This window comes from Panulirus ornatus, chromosome 7 (genome assembly GCF_036320965.1).
Source record: "Panulirus ornatus isolate Po-2019 chromosome 7, ASM3632096v1, whole genome shotgun sequence".
NCBI classification, from domain to species: domain Eukaryota; kingdom Metazoa; phylum Arthropoda; class Malacostraca; order Decapoda; family Palinuridae; genus Panulirus; species Panulirus ornatus.
The window spans coordinates 43367725-43389063 of record NC_092230.1 but is presented as its reverse complement, the minus strand read 5'-3'; the positions used below and the strand labels follow the sequence as shown (position 1 = coordinate 43389063).

General features: G+C 41.9%; 1 protein-coding gene across 12 annotated transcripts in view; it reads right to left on the bottom strand.

Annotated features, from left to right (window-relative positions):
• Positions 1–1912: 1912 nt before the first annotated feature.
• The window catches only part of Mef2 (myocyte enhancer factor 2), a 1047678-nt gene continuing 1028251 nt past the window's right edge, over positions 1913–21339 (bottom strand). For all 12 annotated transcript variants that reach the window (XM_071663621.1, XM_071663613.1, XM_071663614.1 and 9 more), the window contains 2 exons: positions 4430–4697; positions 1913–4314 (listed from right to left, as the gene is read on the bottom strand). In XM_071663621.1, the coding sequence (XP_071519722.1) occupies positions 4199–4314; positions 4430–4697 (384 nt within the window). In that variant the 3' untranslated portion in view covers positions 1913–4198. The remainder of the gene's footprint in view (positions 4315–4429; positions 4698–21339) is intronic.

Genomic DNA, 21339 nt, shown 5'->3' with positions numbered 1-21339 from the left:
CTGGTTCAATCCATTGACAGCATGTCGACCCCAGTATACCACATCGTTCCAATTCACTTTATTCCTTGCGCCCCTTTCACCCTCCTGCATGTTCAGGCCCCGATCACTCAAAATCTTTTTCACTCCAACTTTCCACCTCCAATTTGGTCTCCCACTTCTCCTCGTTCTCTCCACCTCTGACACATATATCCTCTCGCTCAATCTTTCCTCACTCATTCTCTCCATGTGACCAAACCATTTCAAAACACCCTCTTCTGCTCTTTCAACCACACTCTTTTTATTACCACACATCTCTCTTACCCTATTATTACTTACTCGATCAAACCACCTCACACCACATATTGTCCTCAAACATCTCATTTCCAGCACATCCACCCTCCTGCGCACAACTCTATCCATAGCCCACGCCTCGCAACCATACAACATTGTTGGAACCACTATTCCTTCAAACATACCCATTTTTGCTTTCCGAGATAATGTTCTCGACTTCCACACATTCTTCAAGGCTCCCAGAATTTTCACCCCCTCCCCCACCATATGATTCACTTCCATTTCCATGGTTCCATCCACTGCCAAATCCACTCCCAGATATCTAAAACACTTTACTTCCTCCAGTTTTTCTCCATTCAAACTTACCTCCCAATTGACTTGACCCTCAACCCTACTGTACCTAATAACCTTGCTCTTATTCACATTTACTCTCAACTTTCTTCTTTCACACACTTTACCAAACTCAGTCACCAGCTTCTGCAGTTTCTCACATGAATCAGCCACCAGCGCTGTATCATCAACGAACAACAACTGACTCACTTCCCAAGCTCTCTCATCCACAGCAGACTGCATACTTGCCCTTCTTTCCAAAACTCTTGCATTCACCTCCCTAACAACCCCATCCATAAACAAATTAAACAACCATGGAGATATCACACACCCCTGCCACAAACCTACATTCACTGAGAACCAATCACTTTCCTCTCTTCCTACACGTACACATGCCTTACATCCTCAATAAAAACTTTTCACTGCTTCTAACAACTTGCCTCCCACACCATATAATATATTCTTAATACCTTCCACAGAGCATCTCTATCAACTCTATCATATGCCTTCTCCGGATCCATAAATGCTACATACAAATCAACTTTTTCATTTCTTGAGCTTGCCTGGGAAGACTGCCTCCAGAGCCATGTGATATGAAAATGGCAACTGGTTCACTTGCCATGCTCGCCCACCCTGCAACATGCTGGTCCTCACTCCAAGACCCATAGGTATACCTCCATCACCACCTTTTACACAAGCAGATTAAGCAAGCAATGACAACATAGATCCATGATGCAGACCCACCTTCACTGGCAATTGCTCAGCTACCCTTTAATCCTACTCGCACCCATGCCTTTCCCTCTTGGTAAAACTCCTCACTACATGTAGCAATTTCATATTAGCCTCATTCATTTATAGCATTTTCAGCAAGGCATCTCTGTTAAACTTCCCATGTGCTTTCTCCAGATCTATGCTGCATGCAGTTGTCTTTCCTGTGTTTTTACACAAATTCTTTTGAGCAAACATCTGCCCCTCACACCCACTACCTCTTCTGGAGTCATTCTTCTTCTCCTTAGTCAGATGTTCTGTGCATGCCACCACCACCTTAGTTACCACTCTCCCACACCTTGCATGGTATATTTGTCAGATTTTGGGTATACCTCTGTAATTGCACATTCAATTTTATCCCACTGCAGTGGCTGTACATACATTTATTTGGTTCTCAGTTACCACAGCTTTCAGGTTTTTAACTTGAAAGTCATCTGATTTATGGTTAAAGCCACCATATTATGACATTCTTGGTATCATGGATTACATTAGTGAAAGATCCATACTCCTTTGGCTTCTGTACCATGGGTAAAACATAACATAATTATGTTATTCAGATTTTATTGAATAACATGCCAAAATTCACACAAAATGCTTCTATTTCACTAACAAAAAAATATTAATAGTATACTTATTCTACACAAACATGTAACTTGTCAGAACATAAGGACGGGGGGCTGCTGGTGGGGGGGGAAGGGGGTGGGGGACAGGTGGATATACCTCACATGAACTTTAAATAGTTTCATTTCTGCCATAAGCAGGAGCACTTCCAATCCACTCCCCAAGAGATGTGCTCTGGCCTGTTTTAATACTTTATTTCTTCTGTTACATGCACCTTGATCATATGGACAGTGATTCTCCCTGTGCTCAAGTCAGGCTATTATATCTGAGAAGGGCATCCTACAAAAACTGGACAATAAAGAACTTAAAGTATTATACACTACAGGCCAGAGCCAACCTCACGAGTGGAAGTAGGTTATTATGAAACTAGTCACCAGCATGATTATCATTTATGGTTGTAGCTACATCCTGCTTTGTACAAGCATAGTCTTCTCTAAAACCATGTACATTACTTGTTTACATCAGTGAGAGTTACCCACTGAATTGCACTGTATACATCACAGATATCAGTAATATCCTTGGATTTGTACAGTCCAATACCTGTTTACTAAGTCACCAAAAATTATATTGAATACTTTATTACACAAAGGCTATTTGTCTTTTAGTTCACATATAACAATATATCTTGTAACAGAAAAGTTTGTATGTGCATAAAATGAAACATGTAGAATGGCTAGAATTGTTGGGAATACCTTATTATAAATGTGAGGAAGCTGTGTCTGGGCCCCTACACCCCCCAGTCCCACTGAGCCCCAGCACGCCGGCCTGTGGTACACGGTAATCACGCCACAACAAGGTGCAACATATTCTTAGGGTAATGGGTTTAGTGTCTTTGCTTAGAAACTAGGTGTTTTGATTTATTATAATCAAATATAACTATAAACATTTCTTGAAGAATTATACATTAGCAGTATCATATAAATTATTAAGAATCTAGACTTTGTATTTATACAAACAACGTTAAGTCAACACAGTCTAAATGTTTATGTATCGACAGTTAGTGTTGTATTTGGTATGGTACAGCTGGTTCCTCCTTCCTGTGGGCCGAGCCCCGTGGTGGGTGGCAGTAACCACGGGAAAGGATGGCTGGCAGCATTGTTGGACCACCTAGAGCTGGAGGAACGATGGTGGCCAGCAAGGCACACATACAGGGCCTAGTGATGCCCACAGCTGCCACCGCCCATCAACCATCCCCAGTCTGCCACCACCACCACACCACGATGCAGCGCACAATGGCCACGCACTACTGTCCACAGTTACTAGAGGCTACAACTTCTTACACAGTAAGGTGAGGCACAAGGTACAAAGAAAGACCATACGAGAGGTACAGAGGGCGGCAGTATGGGGTGGTGGGGGAGGCAGCCCACACAGTTGCTTACTACCTCCCTTGCCTCCACCAGCACCACCACACACCACGTACCAGGCAATCTTATCATATAGGCCAATATGTACAAAGAGTAAAAATAATCATGTCTTTTGCTTATTTACATTGAGCCAGAACTAACAAGTACTTAGGTGGCGGTGACAGACTTGTGAGCTGCATGTGATGCAGCAATGAGTGATCCTCTTTGAATGGGCATGATGCACCATTAGCCATCTATCAGACAGGCAGGAGACAACCCTCAACTGGGATAAGACAGCCAACAGCCTTAATTCAGCCATGAAGATAGTGGCACTCAGGTCACATATACATGGAGGCTTGGCAATGACTTACCTCTAGCCCTTGACCAGCTGAGCAGTGAATTGGTTTTCAACTGCTAAGAGGCAGTGAGTCATAACAGCCCTCAGCCTAACAAGGGTGAGGAGACAGTGAACTGTCCTCTTTAATTTGCCAGTCACCAGTGCCTATTTGAGGCTGGAGGGCTGTTGCAGGTGGGCAAGCTGGAGCAGGACTGGCAGAAGGGAGTAAGGGAATGTGATTCACAAACACAGGAGGCCGGGGAGCAGGGCTGCAGCTCCTCTCTTGGCACTGTCACGGTAGTGCGGCAATAAACACACACACACACGGCGAAGGACACACACACTGCTCCCCAAGTCTTTTTTTCTTTTTGTACAGTAAACAACCGTTGTGGTCCATAGAGGCAGAGGCAGTGGGGGTACGATTGTGAGGGCTCCTTGACCCTAGGGACGGCACCCCCTTTTTGCCAGGCACTAATCACGCAGCACTGAGTGTCCTTTCACTGATGCACGTGGTGGCCCTTCTTGCACCTCACGAATTGGGGGGCCAATTTTCAGACATTCTCGGTCGTTTGCTCAATGGGGTGTCATAGTCACTGTGATGGGAGGCTCCTTCTGGTGAGGCATGTGACGTTGGAGTCAGGTGGCCTAAAAGGAAACATGATAATAACTGTTAGAAATATTTAAGTTGCACAGCTTGAGAATTTAACAATGCAATCACTATTTATTTATCCTCAAATTAAAAATCTGGGCATATTATTACCTGGGACTGCATTGGTGTAAAGAGTGTGCCCAGGATGGTTGGAAGATGGTGGACCCAAATGTGAAGGTGGTGCAGGTGACAGGTGGCCAGTATCTGTGGATGCTGGTCTCTGCAGGTGAGAGGTAGGGATGCAGTTGGGATCACGTGGAGGACTGATGGGTTCAGATTTGATCCTGACAGGCGGGGAGGCTGCTGGGGGCGGTGTGGAGGAACTGACACTGAGGTGGGGTAGACTGGTGTGTGACATTCCCAACGAGCTACTGTTCCACTGTCAATAAAGAAATGAGTAATATAAATACTTGATTTAGAAAAAAAAAAATCACTAATAAAGATATGATGATATAAATAATCTGGGAAACAATACACAGTATACCAGAGTCATAACATTCAACAGTGATTTTTAACTACATATTCTAATTACATCTTATAGTAACCTTTCACATCCACACCTAGCTAGTGCTTGACACTCTTCAATTGCTCTGAAATTTTCATTTTTTGATATTTTTCCTTTAATCATACCTTTTTTTTTTAACCCTATCTTGGAATCTGAGGCTAAAGGTATCTATGTTCCTACTCCTTTCTAACAAAATTCACAAGACTTCCACAGCAATGCTCTGGTTCTTATCTACTGCACTTCATTTCCCAATTTATGTTACCAAAGATACTGTGAAGTTCAATATACTTTTCACAATTACAGTACATATTTTCTGTGAATCAGGTTTTATTGTTACTCCTTTTACATTTTCCTGTACCAAATCCATGATTACTTTTTCTAACTGGTGTGTCATATGTGATACTCCCAGTATCCACAAAGATGTAGCTGTGATGATGTTTCAGTCCCTCTGCTCCTGGCATGCAAAGTGACATACTGGTATACAAATTTGTCCTGTATTCACTCTAATAGCTTTTGCCTCCATGATTTCCTATCACTATGTGAATACAAATTCCCCAAGTCTGTCTCTTTGTAAGTGAAATTCCCCATTAATACGTGTTTACCATTTCTGATGAGTGCATGTTTTACTATTTCGAATACCATCCTGATGGTGTTTGCTCCAGTATATTAAAATTTTCAGGAAGACTGAACATATTATCAACTCCACTATGCCCATCTTTCCTACAGCTACTACTCCCATTATGCATTGTTTGAATGGACCCTCTAACAGTATTGCTTGAAACTTAAAGACTGTCTCTGAATAACACTAAAAAAACTTGAAACTTAAAGACTGTCTCTGAATAACACTAAAAACCAAGGGAACATCAAAACTAAGGCGAACCTTAGCTGTGTGTAAATGTTTAAAACTACTATAATTTTAGATTTTAGTTTCTGTCACAAATGGTGAGCTTCTATTCAAATGATTATTGTATAATACTATACACTATAAACACTGAATTAAAAAACAAAAAAGAGGGACAGAGCGCCAACATCACCATTTATAAAGTTTCACTTTTCTCATAATATTTCTCTTGCTATGTTCTTTACATATTTGCCTTTCCTCTTACTTTTCTTCACCTTAAGGGTGTCAGAACAACATCTTTAGTTGTAGGAATACAAAAAGGATAGAAAATACCAAGGAAGCATTATAAGGTCACTCCCAGATGACAATGTGAGCAGCGCATATTTACTTTGGCGGAGGACAGTAGATACTATGTACTGAGTCTTGGCTAGCCTCCAAGCTACCAGACACAAATGCACACACAACTCACAAAGATATGGAAGGTATCTCACACAATATCTAAGCCATCATAACAAAACAGGTGATGAATAAATGGAAATTTTTTCTATGAACTTTTGAATGAAATTACTATATTCCTCAGTTTGTATATCTAAGTTTTTAGATGAAGAGATGTTTGTCACTATTTATATTTATTTTGCTTTGTCGCTGTCTCCCGCGTTAGCGAGGCAGCGCAAGGAAACAGACGAAAGAATGGCCCAACCCACCCACATACACATGTATATACATACACGTCCACACATGCAAATATACATACCTATACATCTCAATGTACACATATATATACACACACAGACATATACATATATACACATGTACATAATTCATACTGTCTGCCTTTATTTATTCCCATCGCCACCTCGCCACACATGGAATAACAACCCCCTTCCCCCTCATGTGTGCGAGGTAGCGCTAGGAAAAGACAACAAAGGCCCCATTTGTTCACACTCAGTCTCTAGTTGCCATGTAATAATGCACCGAAACCACAGCTACCTTTCCACATCCAGGCCACACAGAACTTTCCATGGTTCACCCCAGACGCTTCACATGCCCTGGTTCAATCCATTGACAGCACGTCGACCCCGGTATACCACATCGTTCCATTTCACTCTATTCCTTGCACGCCTTTCATAAGTATTTTAATATATCATATGTTTGTCACTATTTCACTGAATTATTTCAAGGGCCATTTCTTTGCCTGCCAAGTACCTTCCTGCTAGATGAATTATTTAATATATTAAAAACTCAACCAAAATCACTATTATCTGCAACACCCGATTCCCCAAGCATTTCAAATAACAGAGGTTTTATGTAGATGAGGAGCCAAGCTGCTTTCAAAGCCCCCTCCTCTTTCCACTCAGCACCCTCCCCCATCAACAAAGAGGAAAGTAAGCTAATCTTTTCAGTATTTTAATAAATCATAATAGACATATTCTGAAATGAAAAAAAATTTCTTGTGCATATGGGGATGGATTGTGGATGTAATGTACCACTGTTTTAAGGTTAGGAGATGTTTCTACAAGGAAAAAGTTAGTTTTCCTCGGGACCAAAACAGAATTTGTGTTAAAACAATCTTGGGAGCTAGCAGGTCAATCAGCTGGTGGCACTGTCAGTTTGTGGTAATATTTTTCATTCTTTTATTCATCTACTCTACAGATTTACCGTACCCACTCGAAGCTAAACTCCATTCACAAAAGAAACATCAAACAAGTCCCACCCATTTCTACACACAGGCTTGTGATTGGTTGTAAAGCTATGAGAGATGATATGTCAAGAGACAGCATTTTGCATATCTAATGATTTACAAAACTTTCATGGCAACAATAACAGTCATAGCGGTACAAACACCATGCCAGATTACTCAGCTTTACATAGCAATAATAAAATTGGACTTTAATTAACTTTAAGGTACATTATTTGTAAAATGATGAACAAAGACTGAAAAACTTAGCAGGAATCTGTTGATAAATTTTTTTTGAGATATTTATAAATGTAAAGGATGATGTCCAGTATCTTTTGTGTAAGGATATATTGGCACAGAGTGTTTAATGCTTTGTTTATGTCTGTTACCACTAGTATTGTGTGGGAAAAAAAATAATGGCTGGAATGCAAAGGGAATGATTGTGGAGTGGTAGAGTGGATGAAACGTAATACTTTGAAGTGGTTTGGGCATGCAGAAAGAATGTAAGATGGGAAGTTTACAAGGCAAGTGTATGATGCAGTTAAATGAGGTTGGTGTGAGAGGGAGACCACCTGTAACATAAAGAGGAGTCGTACTAGAAGGAAAGAAATGGTAGAAGAATGCAAGGAATAGTGAAAAGGGAGGCATGTAAGAACAGGGGATAAGTGGAGACTCTTTTGCTGTGGCCACCCTCTTGATGGGAGTTCCCGGAGGGAATAGGCATCTGAGATATAAATAGTTAGATAGATGATATCCAGGATGTGTTGTGTGAGGTCTCCCTGTTCAGTGTAGTAAAGTGAGTGGATTTAAAGCCCTTCTGTATGGTGATGATGGGATATTTTGAATGACTTTCTTTTGGTTCAATATTCAGAAGAGTCTCGATACTAATGATAGCAGTGATATGAAGTACTAAGGAGAAGGGTTGTTTGGGGTTATGAGGTTTCAAGATGAGTTTTAGCAAGTTTTCAAATATTTTGGATTTTGCTGTGTACCCAGGAGAGTGATTTAAGATGTCTGCGTAAGTGCTTGCATTTATACGAAAGTCTGATATGCTAACAGGGCCTATTGTCTGGTAGTTCTTTAAAATCTCAATTGCGCTGTAAGAGTGATAGTGAAGGGTAGCTGATTAGTTGTCACAGTGGAATATTTTTTTCCAAAACTGTTCTCTTCATGGATGCAGCTGATATGTAGGTGACTTCGAGTAGGTGTTTCACCGTTATGAACTGGAGTTCTTTGGAATAAGGAAGGTTGGTGGTTTGGGGAGGGACTGCTTCACATGTGGAAGCTAAGGTGTTGTAAAAGACATGAAATTTCTTTTTCATTTGCTGGAGTAGAAGTATGTCGGTTTTGAGATTCCTTATGTTTACAGAAAATGCAACTTTGCTACTTCGCTATTTTTTGTTTTTCAGTACTGTAATTAAGATGGTGATTTGCTGTTCAGAGCTTGGACATACTCTACAGTCTTTATCAATGGTAAGAGAATTTGTCTGAACAGGTATGAGTTATGCAACTTGTGGGAAGTTATGTCTGTATGAGTTATGCAACTTGTGGGGAGAAGTTTGTGATGTGTCTTTAGCTGGAATGGAAGACTGTACTGTTTACAGATGGGAAGTTATCTATGGAAGTCTGGGAGCTCCGATTCTCTATAACATATAAATGCTGGCTAATATGCTCCCCAGTATGTGTCTTTTCTCTTAGTGGCTGTGTCAGCTGGAAGGGTTTCTAAGGTGTAGGTGACCCATTTAGTAAGCGACAGGTTGGTCTTTGTAGTTGGTATCAGTGGAAACAAGGTAATGTCAGGTGAGGTTGGCTCTCGGAGAAGGTGAGGTAGGAGTCTACTTGTCTGGTTGTGTAGTCTGAGGATGGGGAAGTGATGTAGTAATTTTAGTTTTCACTTTGGGGATCTTTGTTGTTGAAGTTGAGCTGAGCATGAAGGTGAGTATCGAAATCACACAATAAGTGTTTGGTGCGTTAGGTAAGTTTTCAGTAGGGTAGTATATATGAGAAGGCAGGTAGAAGGGGGTATGAAGATGCTGATTAAATTGTAGTAGGTTTTATGCTTTTTGATTTTTACAGGTATGATTTTGTTCTGTTCTTTGTACCAGCTAGTGTTTATAAATGGGATATCAAAATGCACACTTTGTGTTAAACATTGTCCTTGTCTTTGCTGTCCATCTTTCTTAAGGTTGTAAAGTCAAAGAAGGGAGGGTGGGTGAATTTGGGTGCAACTCTAGTTTCTTGAAGAAGGATGAGGGCACTGTTTATGCTGGGTTCTCAGAGTTGCTTGAGTATTGACATGTGTTTCTTTTGTGTTTGTTTTTGATGCCACTGGTATTTTGTTGGATAATGGTAAGTGAATGGGATTACATGAAGCAAGAGTGAAATTTGTGCTAGCACTTGCGATGGCAGTGTCAAGGTTTGAAAGATTACTACTAGAGGAAATGGCAGAGACTGTTGCATTTCAAGAGCTCTAAGTAGTCTTTTATGAAGGGAAGTGATGTGGAAAGATGAAAATAATGAGGGCAACTGTTACATGTGGCAAAGTAATGTTTCTGGTGATGATGGCTGATACACAATCTCTACTAAACCCTCTCTTTCTACATAACAGAAAGGAATTTGAACTGATCAAATATGATACACCAACCCCCCACTTAAAAAAAATCATGTAATGCTCGAGTTTCACTATGGGGTTAAAGAGTACAAAAAAGGACGATCGTGGGAGAAAAGATTTAGAGGATATATGAATATGGCAACTGTACAGAGCCAAACTAGTTTTTAGGATGGGGAGAAAGAATACTTCCCACATTTTCCCTGCGTGTCATAGGTGACTAAAAGGGGAGGAGCGGGGGGCTGGTAATCCTTCCCTCTCATTTTTTTTTAATTTTTTCAAAAGGGGAGCAGAGAAGGGGGCCAAGTGAGGGTATTCCCTCAAAGGCTCAGTCTTCTGTTCTTAGCGCAACCTCGCTAGTGCGGGAAATGGCAAATAGTATAAAGAAAAAGAAAAAAAAAATCGGAAAATGGAGTTCTGTAACCTTAGTGGATACTGCTGCTGTAGAAGGGGTTCCTGCAGCATCAGGGCTGTACTCTATTCACGAGCAAGGAACTGAGGAGTCCTTTGAAGCAAGATGTTTCTAAAGACTGCATGTTCCACTGCCCATCCACTGATGATACAGCCTTGCCAAAGGTACTCTTTCACTCACATTGTATAACTAGATGGAAGTGGAGTCTGGTAACATCTATGTTCTTTATTTATTTTATGTATTTATTTTGCTTTATCGCTGTCTCCCGTGTTGGCGAGGTAGCGCAAGGAAACAGACAAAAGAATGGCCCAACCCACCCACATAAACATACACATGTATATACATACACGTCCACACACGCAAATATACATACCTATACATCTCAATTTTTTTTTTTTTTTTGCTTTGTCGCTGTCTCCCGCATTTGCGAGGTAGCGCAAGGAAACAGATGAAAGTAATGGCCCAACCCACCCCCATACACATGTATATACATACGTCCACACATGCAAATATACATACCTACACAGCTTTCCATGGTTTACCCCAGACGCTTCACATGCCCTGTTTTAATCCACTGACAGCACGTCAATCCCGGTATAACACATCGATCCAATTCACTCTATTCCTTGCCCTCCTTTCACCCTCCTGCATGTTCAGGCCCCGATCACACAAAATCTTTTTCACTCCATCTTTCCACCTCCAATTTGGTCTCCCACTTCTCCTCGTTCCCTCCACCTCCGACACATATATCCTCTTGATCAATCTTTCCTCACTCATTCTCTCCATGTGCCCAAACCACTTCAAAACACCCTCTTTTGCTCTCTCAACCACGCTCTTTTTATTTCCACACATCTCTCTTACCCTTACGTTACTTACTCGATCAAACCACCTCACACCACACATTGTCCTCAAACATCTTATTTCCAGCACATCCATCCTCCTGCGCACAACTCTATCCATAGCCCACGCCTCGCAACCATACAACATTGTTGGAACCACTATTCCTTCAAACATACCCATTTTTGCTTTCCGAGATAATGTTCTCGACTTCCACACATTCTTCAAGACTCCCAGGATTTTCGCCCCCTCACCCACCCTATGATCCACTTCCGCTTCCATGGTTCCATCCGCTGCCAGAACCACTCCCAGATATCTAAAACACTTTACTTCCTCCAGTTTTTCTCCATTCAAACTTACCTCCCAATTGACTTGATCCTCAACCCTACTGTACCTAATAACCTTGCTCTTATTCACATTTACTCTTAACTTTCTTCTTTCACACACTTTACTAAACTCAGTCACCAGCTTCTGCAGTTTCTCACATGAATCAGCCACCAGCGCTGTATCATCAGCGAACAACAACTGACTCACTTCCCAAGCTCTCTCATCCACAACAGACTTCATACTTGCCCCTCTTTCCAAAACTCTTGCATTCACCTCCCTAACAACCCCATCCATAAACAAATTAAACAACCATGGAGACATCACATACCCCTGCCGCAAACCTACATTCACTGAGAACCAATCACTTTCCTCTCTTCGTACACGTACACATGCCATACATCCTCGATAAAAAGTTTTCACTGCTTCTAACAACTTGCCTCCCACACCATATATTCTTAATACCTTCCACAGAGCATCTCTATCCACTCTATCATATGCCTTCTCCAGATCCATAAATGCTACATACAAATCCATTTGCTTTTCTAAGTATTTCTCACATACATTCTTGAAAGCAAACACCTGATCCACACATCCTCTACCACTTCTGAAACCACACTGCTCTTCCCCAATCTGATGCTCTGTACATGCCTTCACCCTCTCAATCAATACCCTCCCATATAATTTACCAGGAATACTCAACAAACTTATACCTCTGTAATTTGAGCACTCACTCTTATCCCCTTTGCCTTTGTACAATGGCACTATGCACGCATTCCGCCAATCCTCAGGCACCTCACCATGAGTCATACATACCTTAAATAACCTTACCAACCAGTCAATAATACAGTCACCCCCTTTTTTAATAAATTCCACTGCAATACCATCCAAACCTGCTGCCTTGCCTGCTTTCATCTTCCGCAAAGCTTTTACTACCTCTTCTCTGTTTACCAAATCATTTTCCCTAACCCTCTCACTTTGCACACCACCTCGACCAAAGCACCCTATATCTGCCACTCTATCATCAAACACATTCAACAAACCTTCAAAATACTCACTCCATCTCCTTCTCACATCACCACTACTTGTTATCACCTCCCCATTTGCGCCCTTCACTGAAGTTCCTATTTGCTCCCTTGTCTTACGCACTTTATTTACCTCCTTCCAGAACATCTTTTTATTCTCCCTAAAATGTAATGATACTCTCTCACCCCAACTCTCACTTGCCCTCTTTTTCACCTCTTGCACCTTTCTCTTGACCTGTCTCTTTCTTTTATACATCTCCCACTCAATTGCATTTTTTCCCTGCAAAAATCGTCCAAATGCCTCTCTCTTCTCTTTCACTAATAATCTTACTTCTTCATCCCACCAAATCACTACCCTTTCTAATCAACCCACCTCCCACTCTTTTCATGCCACAAGCATCTTTTGCGCAATCCATCACTGATTCCCTAAATACATTCCATTCCTCCCCCACTCCCCTTACTTCGATTGTTCTCACCTTTTTCCATTCTGTACTCAGTCTCTCCTGATACTTCCTCACACAAGTCTCCTTCCCAAGCTCACTTACTCTCAGCACCCTCTTCACCCCAACATTCACTCTTCTTTTCTGAAAACCCATACAAATCTTCACCTTAGCCTCCACAAGATGATGATCAGACATCCCTCCAGTTGCACCTCTCAGCACATTAACATCCAAAAGTCTCTCTTTCGCGCGCCTGTCAATTAACACGTAATCCAATAACGCTCTCTGGCCATCTCTCCTACTTACATACGTATACTTATGTATATCTCGCTTTTTAAACCAGGTATTCCCAATCACCAGTCCTTTTTCAGCACATAAATCTACAAGCTCTTCACCATTTCCATTTACAACACTGAACACCCCATGTATACCAATTATTCCCTCAACTGCCACATTACTCACCTTTGCATTCAAATCACCCATCACTATAACCCGGTCTCGTGCATCAAAACCACTAACACACTCATTCAGCTGCTCCCAAAACACTTGCCTCTCATGATCTTTCTTCTCATGCCCAGGTGCATATGCACCAATAATCACCCATCTCTCTCCATCAACTTTCAGTTTTACCCATATTAATCGAGAATTTACTTTCTTACATTCTATCACATACTCCCAGAACTCCTGTTTCAGGAGTACTGCTACTCCTTCCCTTGCTCTTGTCCTCTCACCAACCCCTGACTTTACTCCCAAGACATTCCCAAACCACTCTTCCCCTTTACCCTTGAGCTTCGTTTCACTCAGAGCCAAAACATTCAGGTTCCTTTCCTCAAACATACTACCTATCTCTCCTTTTTTCACATCTTCGTTACATCCACACACATTTAGACACCCCAGTCTGAGCCTTCGAGGAGGATGAGCACTCCCCGTGTGACTCCTTCTGTTTCCCATTTTAGAAAGTTAAAAAATACAAGGAGGGGAGGATTTCTGGCCCCCCGCTCCCGTCCCCTTTAGTCGCCTTCTACGACACACGAGGAATGCGTTGGAAGTATTCTTTCACCCCTATCCCCAGGGATAATATATATATATATATATATATATATATATATATATATATATATATATATATAAGTGGTAGAGGATGTGTGGATCAGGTGTTTGCTTTGAGGAATGTATGTGAGAAATACTTAGAAAAGCAAATGGATTTGTATGTAGCATTTATGGATCTGGAGAAGGCATATGATAGAGTTGATAGAGATGCTCTGTGGAAGGTATTAAGAATATATGGTGTGGGAGGAAAGTTGTTAGAAGCAGTGAAAAGTTTTTATCGAGGATGTAAGGCATGTGTACGTTTAGGAAGAGAGGAAAGTGATTGGTTCTCAGTGAATGTAGGTTTGCGGCAGGGGTGTGTGAGGTCTCCATGGCTGTTTAATTTGTTTATGGATGGGGTTGTTAGGGAGGTGAATGCAAGAGTTTTGGAAAGAGGGGCAAGTATGAAGTCTGTTGGGGATGAGAGAGCTTGGGAAGTGAGTCAGTTGTTGTTCGCTGATGATACAGCGCTGGTGGCTGATTCATGTGAGAAACTGCAGAAGCTGGTGACTGAGTTTGGTAAAGTGTGTGGAAGAAGAAAGTTAAGAGTAAATGTGAATAAGAGCAAGGTTATTAGGTACAGTAGGGTTGAGGGTCAAGTCAATTGGGAGGTGAGTTTGAATGGAGAAAAACTGGAGGAAGTGAAGTGTTTTAGATATCTGGGAGTGGATCTGGCAGCGGATGGAACCATGGAAGCGGAAGTGGATCATAGGGTGGGGGAGGGGGCGAAAATTCTGGGGGCCTTGAAGAAAGTGTGGAAGTCGAGAACATTATCTCGGAAAGCAAAAATGGGTATGTTTGAAGGAATAGTAGTTCCAACAATGTTGTATGGTTGCGAGGCGTGGGCTATGGATAGAGTTGTGCGCAGGAGGATGGATGTGCTGGAAATGAGATGTTTGAGGACAATGTGTGGTGTGAGGTGGTTTGATCGAGTGAGTAACGTAAGGGTAAGAGAGATGTGTGGAAATCAAAAGAGCGTGGTTGAGAGAGCAGAAGAGGGTGTTTTGAAGTGGTTTGGGCACATGGAGAGGATGAGTGAGGAAAGATTGACCAAGAGGATATATGTGTCAGAGGTGGAGGGAGCAAGGAGAAGAGGGAGACCAAATTGGAGGTGGAAAGATGGAGTGAAAAAGATTTTGTGTGATCAGGGCCTGAACATGCAGGAGGGTGAAAGGAGGACAAGGAATAGAGTGAATTGGAGCGATGTGGTATACCGGGGTTGACATGCTGTCAGTGGATTGAATCAAGGCATGTGAAGCATCTGGGGTAAACCATGGAAAGCTGTGTAGGTATGTATATTTGCGTGTGTGGACGTATGTATATACATGTGTGTGGGGGTGGGTTGGGCCATTTCTTTCGTCTGTTTCCTTGCGCTACCTCGCAAATGCGGGAGACAGCGACAAAGTATAAAAAAGAAGAAAAAAAAAAAAAAATATATATATATATATATATATATATATATATATATATATATATATATATATATATATATATATATATATATATATACATATATATATATACATACACATACATATGCACATATACACACACACACACATATACATATATATACATATGAAAAATGTAAGAAATAATATACATATACATATACATATATATACACACAGACATATACATATATACACATGTACATAATTTATAGTCTGCATTTATTTATCCCCATATATATATATATATATATATTTTTTTTTTTCATACTATTCGCCATTTCCCGCATTAGCGAGGTAGCATTAAGAACAGAGGACTGGGCCTTTGAGGGAATATCCTCACCTGGCCCCCTTCTCTGTTCCTTCTTTTGGAAAATTACATATATATATATATATATATATATATATATATATATATATATATATATATATATATATATATATATATATATATTTTTTTTTTATACTTTGTCGCTGTCTCCCGCGTTTGTGAGGTAGCGCAAGGAAACAGACGAAAGAAATGGCCCAACCCCCCCCATACACATGTATATACATACGTCCACACACACAAATATACATACCTACACAGCTTTCCATGGTTTACCCCAGACGCTTCACACGCCTTGATTCAATCCACTGACAGCCCGTCAACCCCGGTATACCACATCGCTCCAATTCACTCTATTCCTTGCCCTCCTTTCACCCTCCTGCATGTTCAGGCCCCGATCACACAAAATCTTTTTCACTCCATCTTTCCACCTCCAATTTGGTCTCCCTCTTCTCCTTGCTCCCTCCACCTCCGACACATATATCCTCTTGGTCAATCTTTCCTCACTCATCCTCTCCATGTGCCCAAACCACTTCAAAACACCCTCTTCTGCTCTCTCAACCACGCTCTTTTTATTTCCACACATCTCTCTTACCCTTACGTTACTCACTCGATCAAACCACCTCACACCACACATTGTCCTCAAACATCTCATTTCCAGCACATCCATCCTCCTGCGCACAACTCTATCCATAGCCCACGCCTCGCAACCATACAACATTGTTGGAACCACTATTCCTTCAAACATACCCATTTTTGCTTTCCGAGATAATGTTCTCGACTTCCACACATTCTTCAAGGCCCCCAGAATTTTCGCCCCCTCCCCCACCCTATGATCCACTTCCGCTTCCATGGTTCCATCCGCTGCCAGATCCACTCCCAGATATCTAAAACACTTCACTTCCTCCAGTTTTTCTCCATTCAAACTCACCTCCCAATTGACTTGACCCTCAACCCTACCATATATATATATATATATATATATATATATATATATATATGGATGTGCTGGAAATGAGATGTTTGAGGACAATGTGTGGTGTGAGGTGGTTTGATCGAGTGAGTAACGTAAGGGTAAGAGAGATGTGTGGAAATAAAAAGAGCGTGGTTGAGAGAGCAGAAGAGGGTGTTTTGAAGTGGTTTGGGCACATGGAGAGAATGAGTGAGGAAAGATTGACCAAGAGGATATATGTGTCGGAGGTGGAGGGAACGAGGAGAAGAGGGAGACCAAATTGGAGGTGGAAAGATGGAGTGAAAAAGATTTTGTGTGATCGGGGCCTGAACATGCAGGAGGGTGAAAGGAGGGCAAGGAATAGAGTGAATTGGAGTGATGTGGTATACCGGGGTTGACTGGCTGTCAGTGGATTGAATCAAGGCATGTGAAGCGTCTGGGGTAAACCATGGAAAGCTGTGTAGGTATGTATATTTGCATGTGTGGACGTATATATATATACATGTGTATGGGGGGGGGTTGGGCCATTTCTTTCGTCTGTTTCCTTGCGCTACCTCGCAAACGCGGGAGACAGCGACAAAGTATAATAAATAATATATATAAATATATATATATATCATCCCTGGGGATAGGGGAGAAAGAATACTTCCCACGTATTCCCTGCGTGTCGTAGAAGGCGACTAAAAGGGGAGGGAGCGGGTGGCTGGAAATCCTCCCCTCTCGTTTTTTTCAATTTTCCAAAAGAAGGAACAGAGAAGGGGGCCAGGTGAGGATGTTCCCTCAAAGGCCCATTCCTCTGTTCTTAACGCTACCTCGCTGACGTGGGAAATGGCGAATAGTACGAAAGAAAAAGAAAATATATATATATATATATATATATATTTTTTTTTTTTTTTTTTTTTTTTTTTTTATACTTTGTCGCTGTCTCCTGCGTTTGCGAGGTAGCGCAAGGAAACAGACGAAAGAAATGGCCCAACCCCCCCCCCCATACACATGTACATATACACGTCCACACACGCAAATATACATACCTACACAGCTTTCCATGGTTTACCCCAGACGCTTCACATGCCTTGCTTCAATCCACTGACAGCACGTCAACCCCTGTATACCACATGACTCCAATTCACTCTATTTCTTGCCCTCCTTTCACCCTCCTGCATGTTCAGGCCCCGATCACACAAAATCTTTTTCACTCCATCTTTCCACCTCCAATTTGGTCTCCCTCTTCTCCTCGTTCCCTCCACCTCCGACACATATATCCTCTTGGTCAATCTCTCCTCACTCATTCTCTCCATGTGCCCAAACCATTTCAAAACACCCTCTTCTGCTCTCTCAACCACGCTCTTTTTATTTCCACACATCTCTCTTACCCTTACGTTACTTACTCGATCAAACCACCTCACACCACACATTGTCCTCAAACATCTCATTTCCAGCACATCCATCCTCCTGCGCACATCTCTATCCATAGCCCACGCCTCGCAACCATACAGCATTGTTGGAACTACTATTCCCTCAAACATACCCATTTTTGCTTTCCGAGATAATGTTCTCGACTTCCACACATTTTTCAAGGCTCCCAAAATTTTCGCCCCCTCCCCCACCCTATGATCCACTTCCGCTACCATGGTTCCATCCGCTGACAGATCCACTCCCAGATATCTAAAACACTTCACTTCCTCCAGTTTTTCTCCATTCAAACTCACCTCCCAATTGACTTGACCCTCACCCCTACTGTACCTAATAACCTTGCTCTTATTCACATTTACTCTCAACTTTCTTCTTCCACACACTTTACCAAACTCAGTCACCAGCTTCTGCAGTTTCTCACATGAATCAGCCACCAGCGCTGTATCATCAGCGAACAACAATTGACTCACTTCCCAAGCTCTCTCATCCCCAACAGACTTCATACTTGCCCCTCTTTCCAGGACTCTTGCATTTACCTCCTTTACAACCCCATCCATAAACAAATTAAACAACCATGGAGACATCACACACCCCTGCCGCAAACCTACATTCACTGATTTGAATGCAAAGGTGAGTAATGTGGCAGTTGAGGGAATAATTGGTATACATGGGGTGTTCAGTGTTGTAAATGGAAATGGTGAAGAGCTTGTAGATTTATGTGCTGAAAAAGGACTGATGATTAGGAATACCTGGTTTAAAAAGCGAGATATACATAAGTATACTTATGTAAGTAAGAGAGATGGCCAGAGAGCGTTATTGGATTATGTGTTAATTGACAGGCGTGCGAAAGAGAGACTTTTGGATGTTAATGTGCTGAGAGGTGCAACTGGAGGGATGTCTGATCATTATCTTGTGGAGGCTAAGGTGAAGATTTGTATGGGTTTTCAGAAAAGAAGAGTGAATGTTGGGGTGAAGAGGGTGGTGAGAGTAAGTGAGCTTGAGAAGGAGACCTGTGTGAGGAAGTACCAGGAGAGACTGAGTACAGAATGGAAAAAGGTGAGAACAATGGAAGTAAGGGGAGTGGGGGAGGAATGGGATGTATTTAGGGAATCGGTGATGGATTGCGCAAAAGATGCTTGTGGCATGAGAAGAGTGGGAGGTGGGTTGATTAGAAAGGGTAGTGAGTGGTGGGATGAAGAAGTAAGAGTATTAGTGAAAGAGAAGAGAGAGGCATTTGGACGATTTTTGCAGGGAAAAAATGAAATTGAGTGGGAGATGTATAAAAGAAAGAGACAGGAGGTCAAAAGAAAGGTGCAAGAGGTGAAAAAAAGGGCAAATGAGAGTTGGGGTGAGAGAGTATCATTAAATTTTAGGGAGAATAAAAAGATGTTCTGGAAGGAGGTAAATAAAGTGCGTAAGACAAGGGAGCAAATGGGAACTTCAGTGAAGGGCGCAAATGGGGAGGTGATAACAAGTAGTGGTGATGTGAGAAGGGGATGGAGTGAGTATTTTGAAGGTTTGTTGAATGTGTTTGATGATAGAGTGGCAGATATAGGGTGTTTTGGTCGAGGTGGTGTGCAAAGTGAGAGGGTTAGGGAAAATGATTTGGTAAACAGAGAAGAGGTAGTGAAAGCTTTGCGGAAGATGAAAGCCGGCAAGGCAGCAGGTTTGGATGGTATTGCAGTGGAATTTATTAAAAAAGGGGGTGAATGTATTGTTGACTGGTTGGTAAGGTTATTTAATGTATGTATGACTCATGGTGAGGTGCCTGAGGATTGGCGGAATGTGTGCATAGTGCCATTGTACAAAGGCAAAGGGGATAAGAGTGAGTGCTCAAATTACAGAGGTATAAGTTTGTTGAGTATTCCTGGTAAATTATATGGGAGGATATTGATTGAGAGGGTGAAGGCATGTACAGAGCATCAGATTGGGGAAGAGCAGTGTGGTTTCAGAAGTGGTAGAGGATGTGTGGATCAGGTGTTTGCTTTGAAGAATGTATGTGAGAAATACTTAGAAAAGCAAATGGATTTGTATGTAGCATTTATGGATCTGGAGAAGGCATATGATAGAGTTGATAGAGATGCTCTGTGGAAAGTATTAAGAATATATGGTGTGGGAGGAAAGTTGTTAGAAGCAGTGAAAAGTTTTTATCGAGGATGTAAGGCATGTGTACGTGTAGGAAGAGAGGAAAGTGATTGGTTCTCAGTGAATGTAGGTTTGCGGCAGGGGTGTGTGATGTCTCCATGGTTGTTTAATTTGTTTATGGATGGGGTTGTTAGGGAGGTAAATGCAAGAGTTTTGGAAAGAGGGGCAAGTATGAAGTCTGTTGGGGATGAGAGAGCTTGGGAAGTGAGTCAGTTGTTGTTCGCTGATGATACAGCGCTGGTGGCTGATTCATGTGAGAAACTGCAGAAGCTGGTGACTGAGTTTGGTAAAGTGTGTGGAAGAAGAAAGTTAAGAGTAAATGTGAATAAGAGCAAGGTTATTAGGTACAGTAGGGTTGAGGGTCAAGTCAATTGGGAGGTGAGTTTGAATGGAGAAAAACTGGAGGAAGTAAAGTGTTTTAGATATCTGGGAGTGGATCTGGCAGCGGATGGAACCATGGAAGCGGAAGTGGATCATAGGGTGGGGGAGGGGGCAAAAATCCTGGGGGCCTTGAAAAATGTGTGGAAGTCGAGAACATTATCTCGGAAAGCAAAAATGGGTATGTTTGAAGGAATAGTGGTTCCAACAATGTTGTATGGTTGCGAGGCGTGGGCTATGGATAGAGTTGTGCGCAGGAGGATGGATGTGCTGGAAATGAGATGTTTGAGGACAATGTGTGGTGTGAGGTGGTTTGATCGAGTGAGTAACGTAAGGGTAAGAGAGATGTGTGGAAATCAAAAGAGCGTGGTTGAGAGAGCAGAAGAGGGTGTTTTGAAGTGGTTTGGGCACATGGAGAGGATGAGTGAGGAAAGATTGACCAAGAGGATATATGTGTCGGAGGTGGAGGGAACAAGGAGAAGGGGGAGACCAAATTGGAGGTGGAAAGATGGAGTGAAAAAGATTTTGTGTGATCAGGGCCTGAACGTGCAGGAGGGTGAAAGGAGGGCAAGGAATAGAGTGAATTGGAGCGATG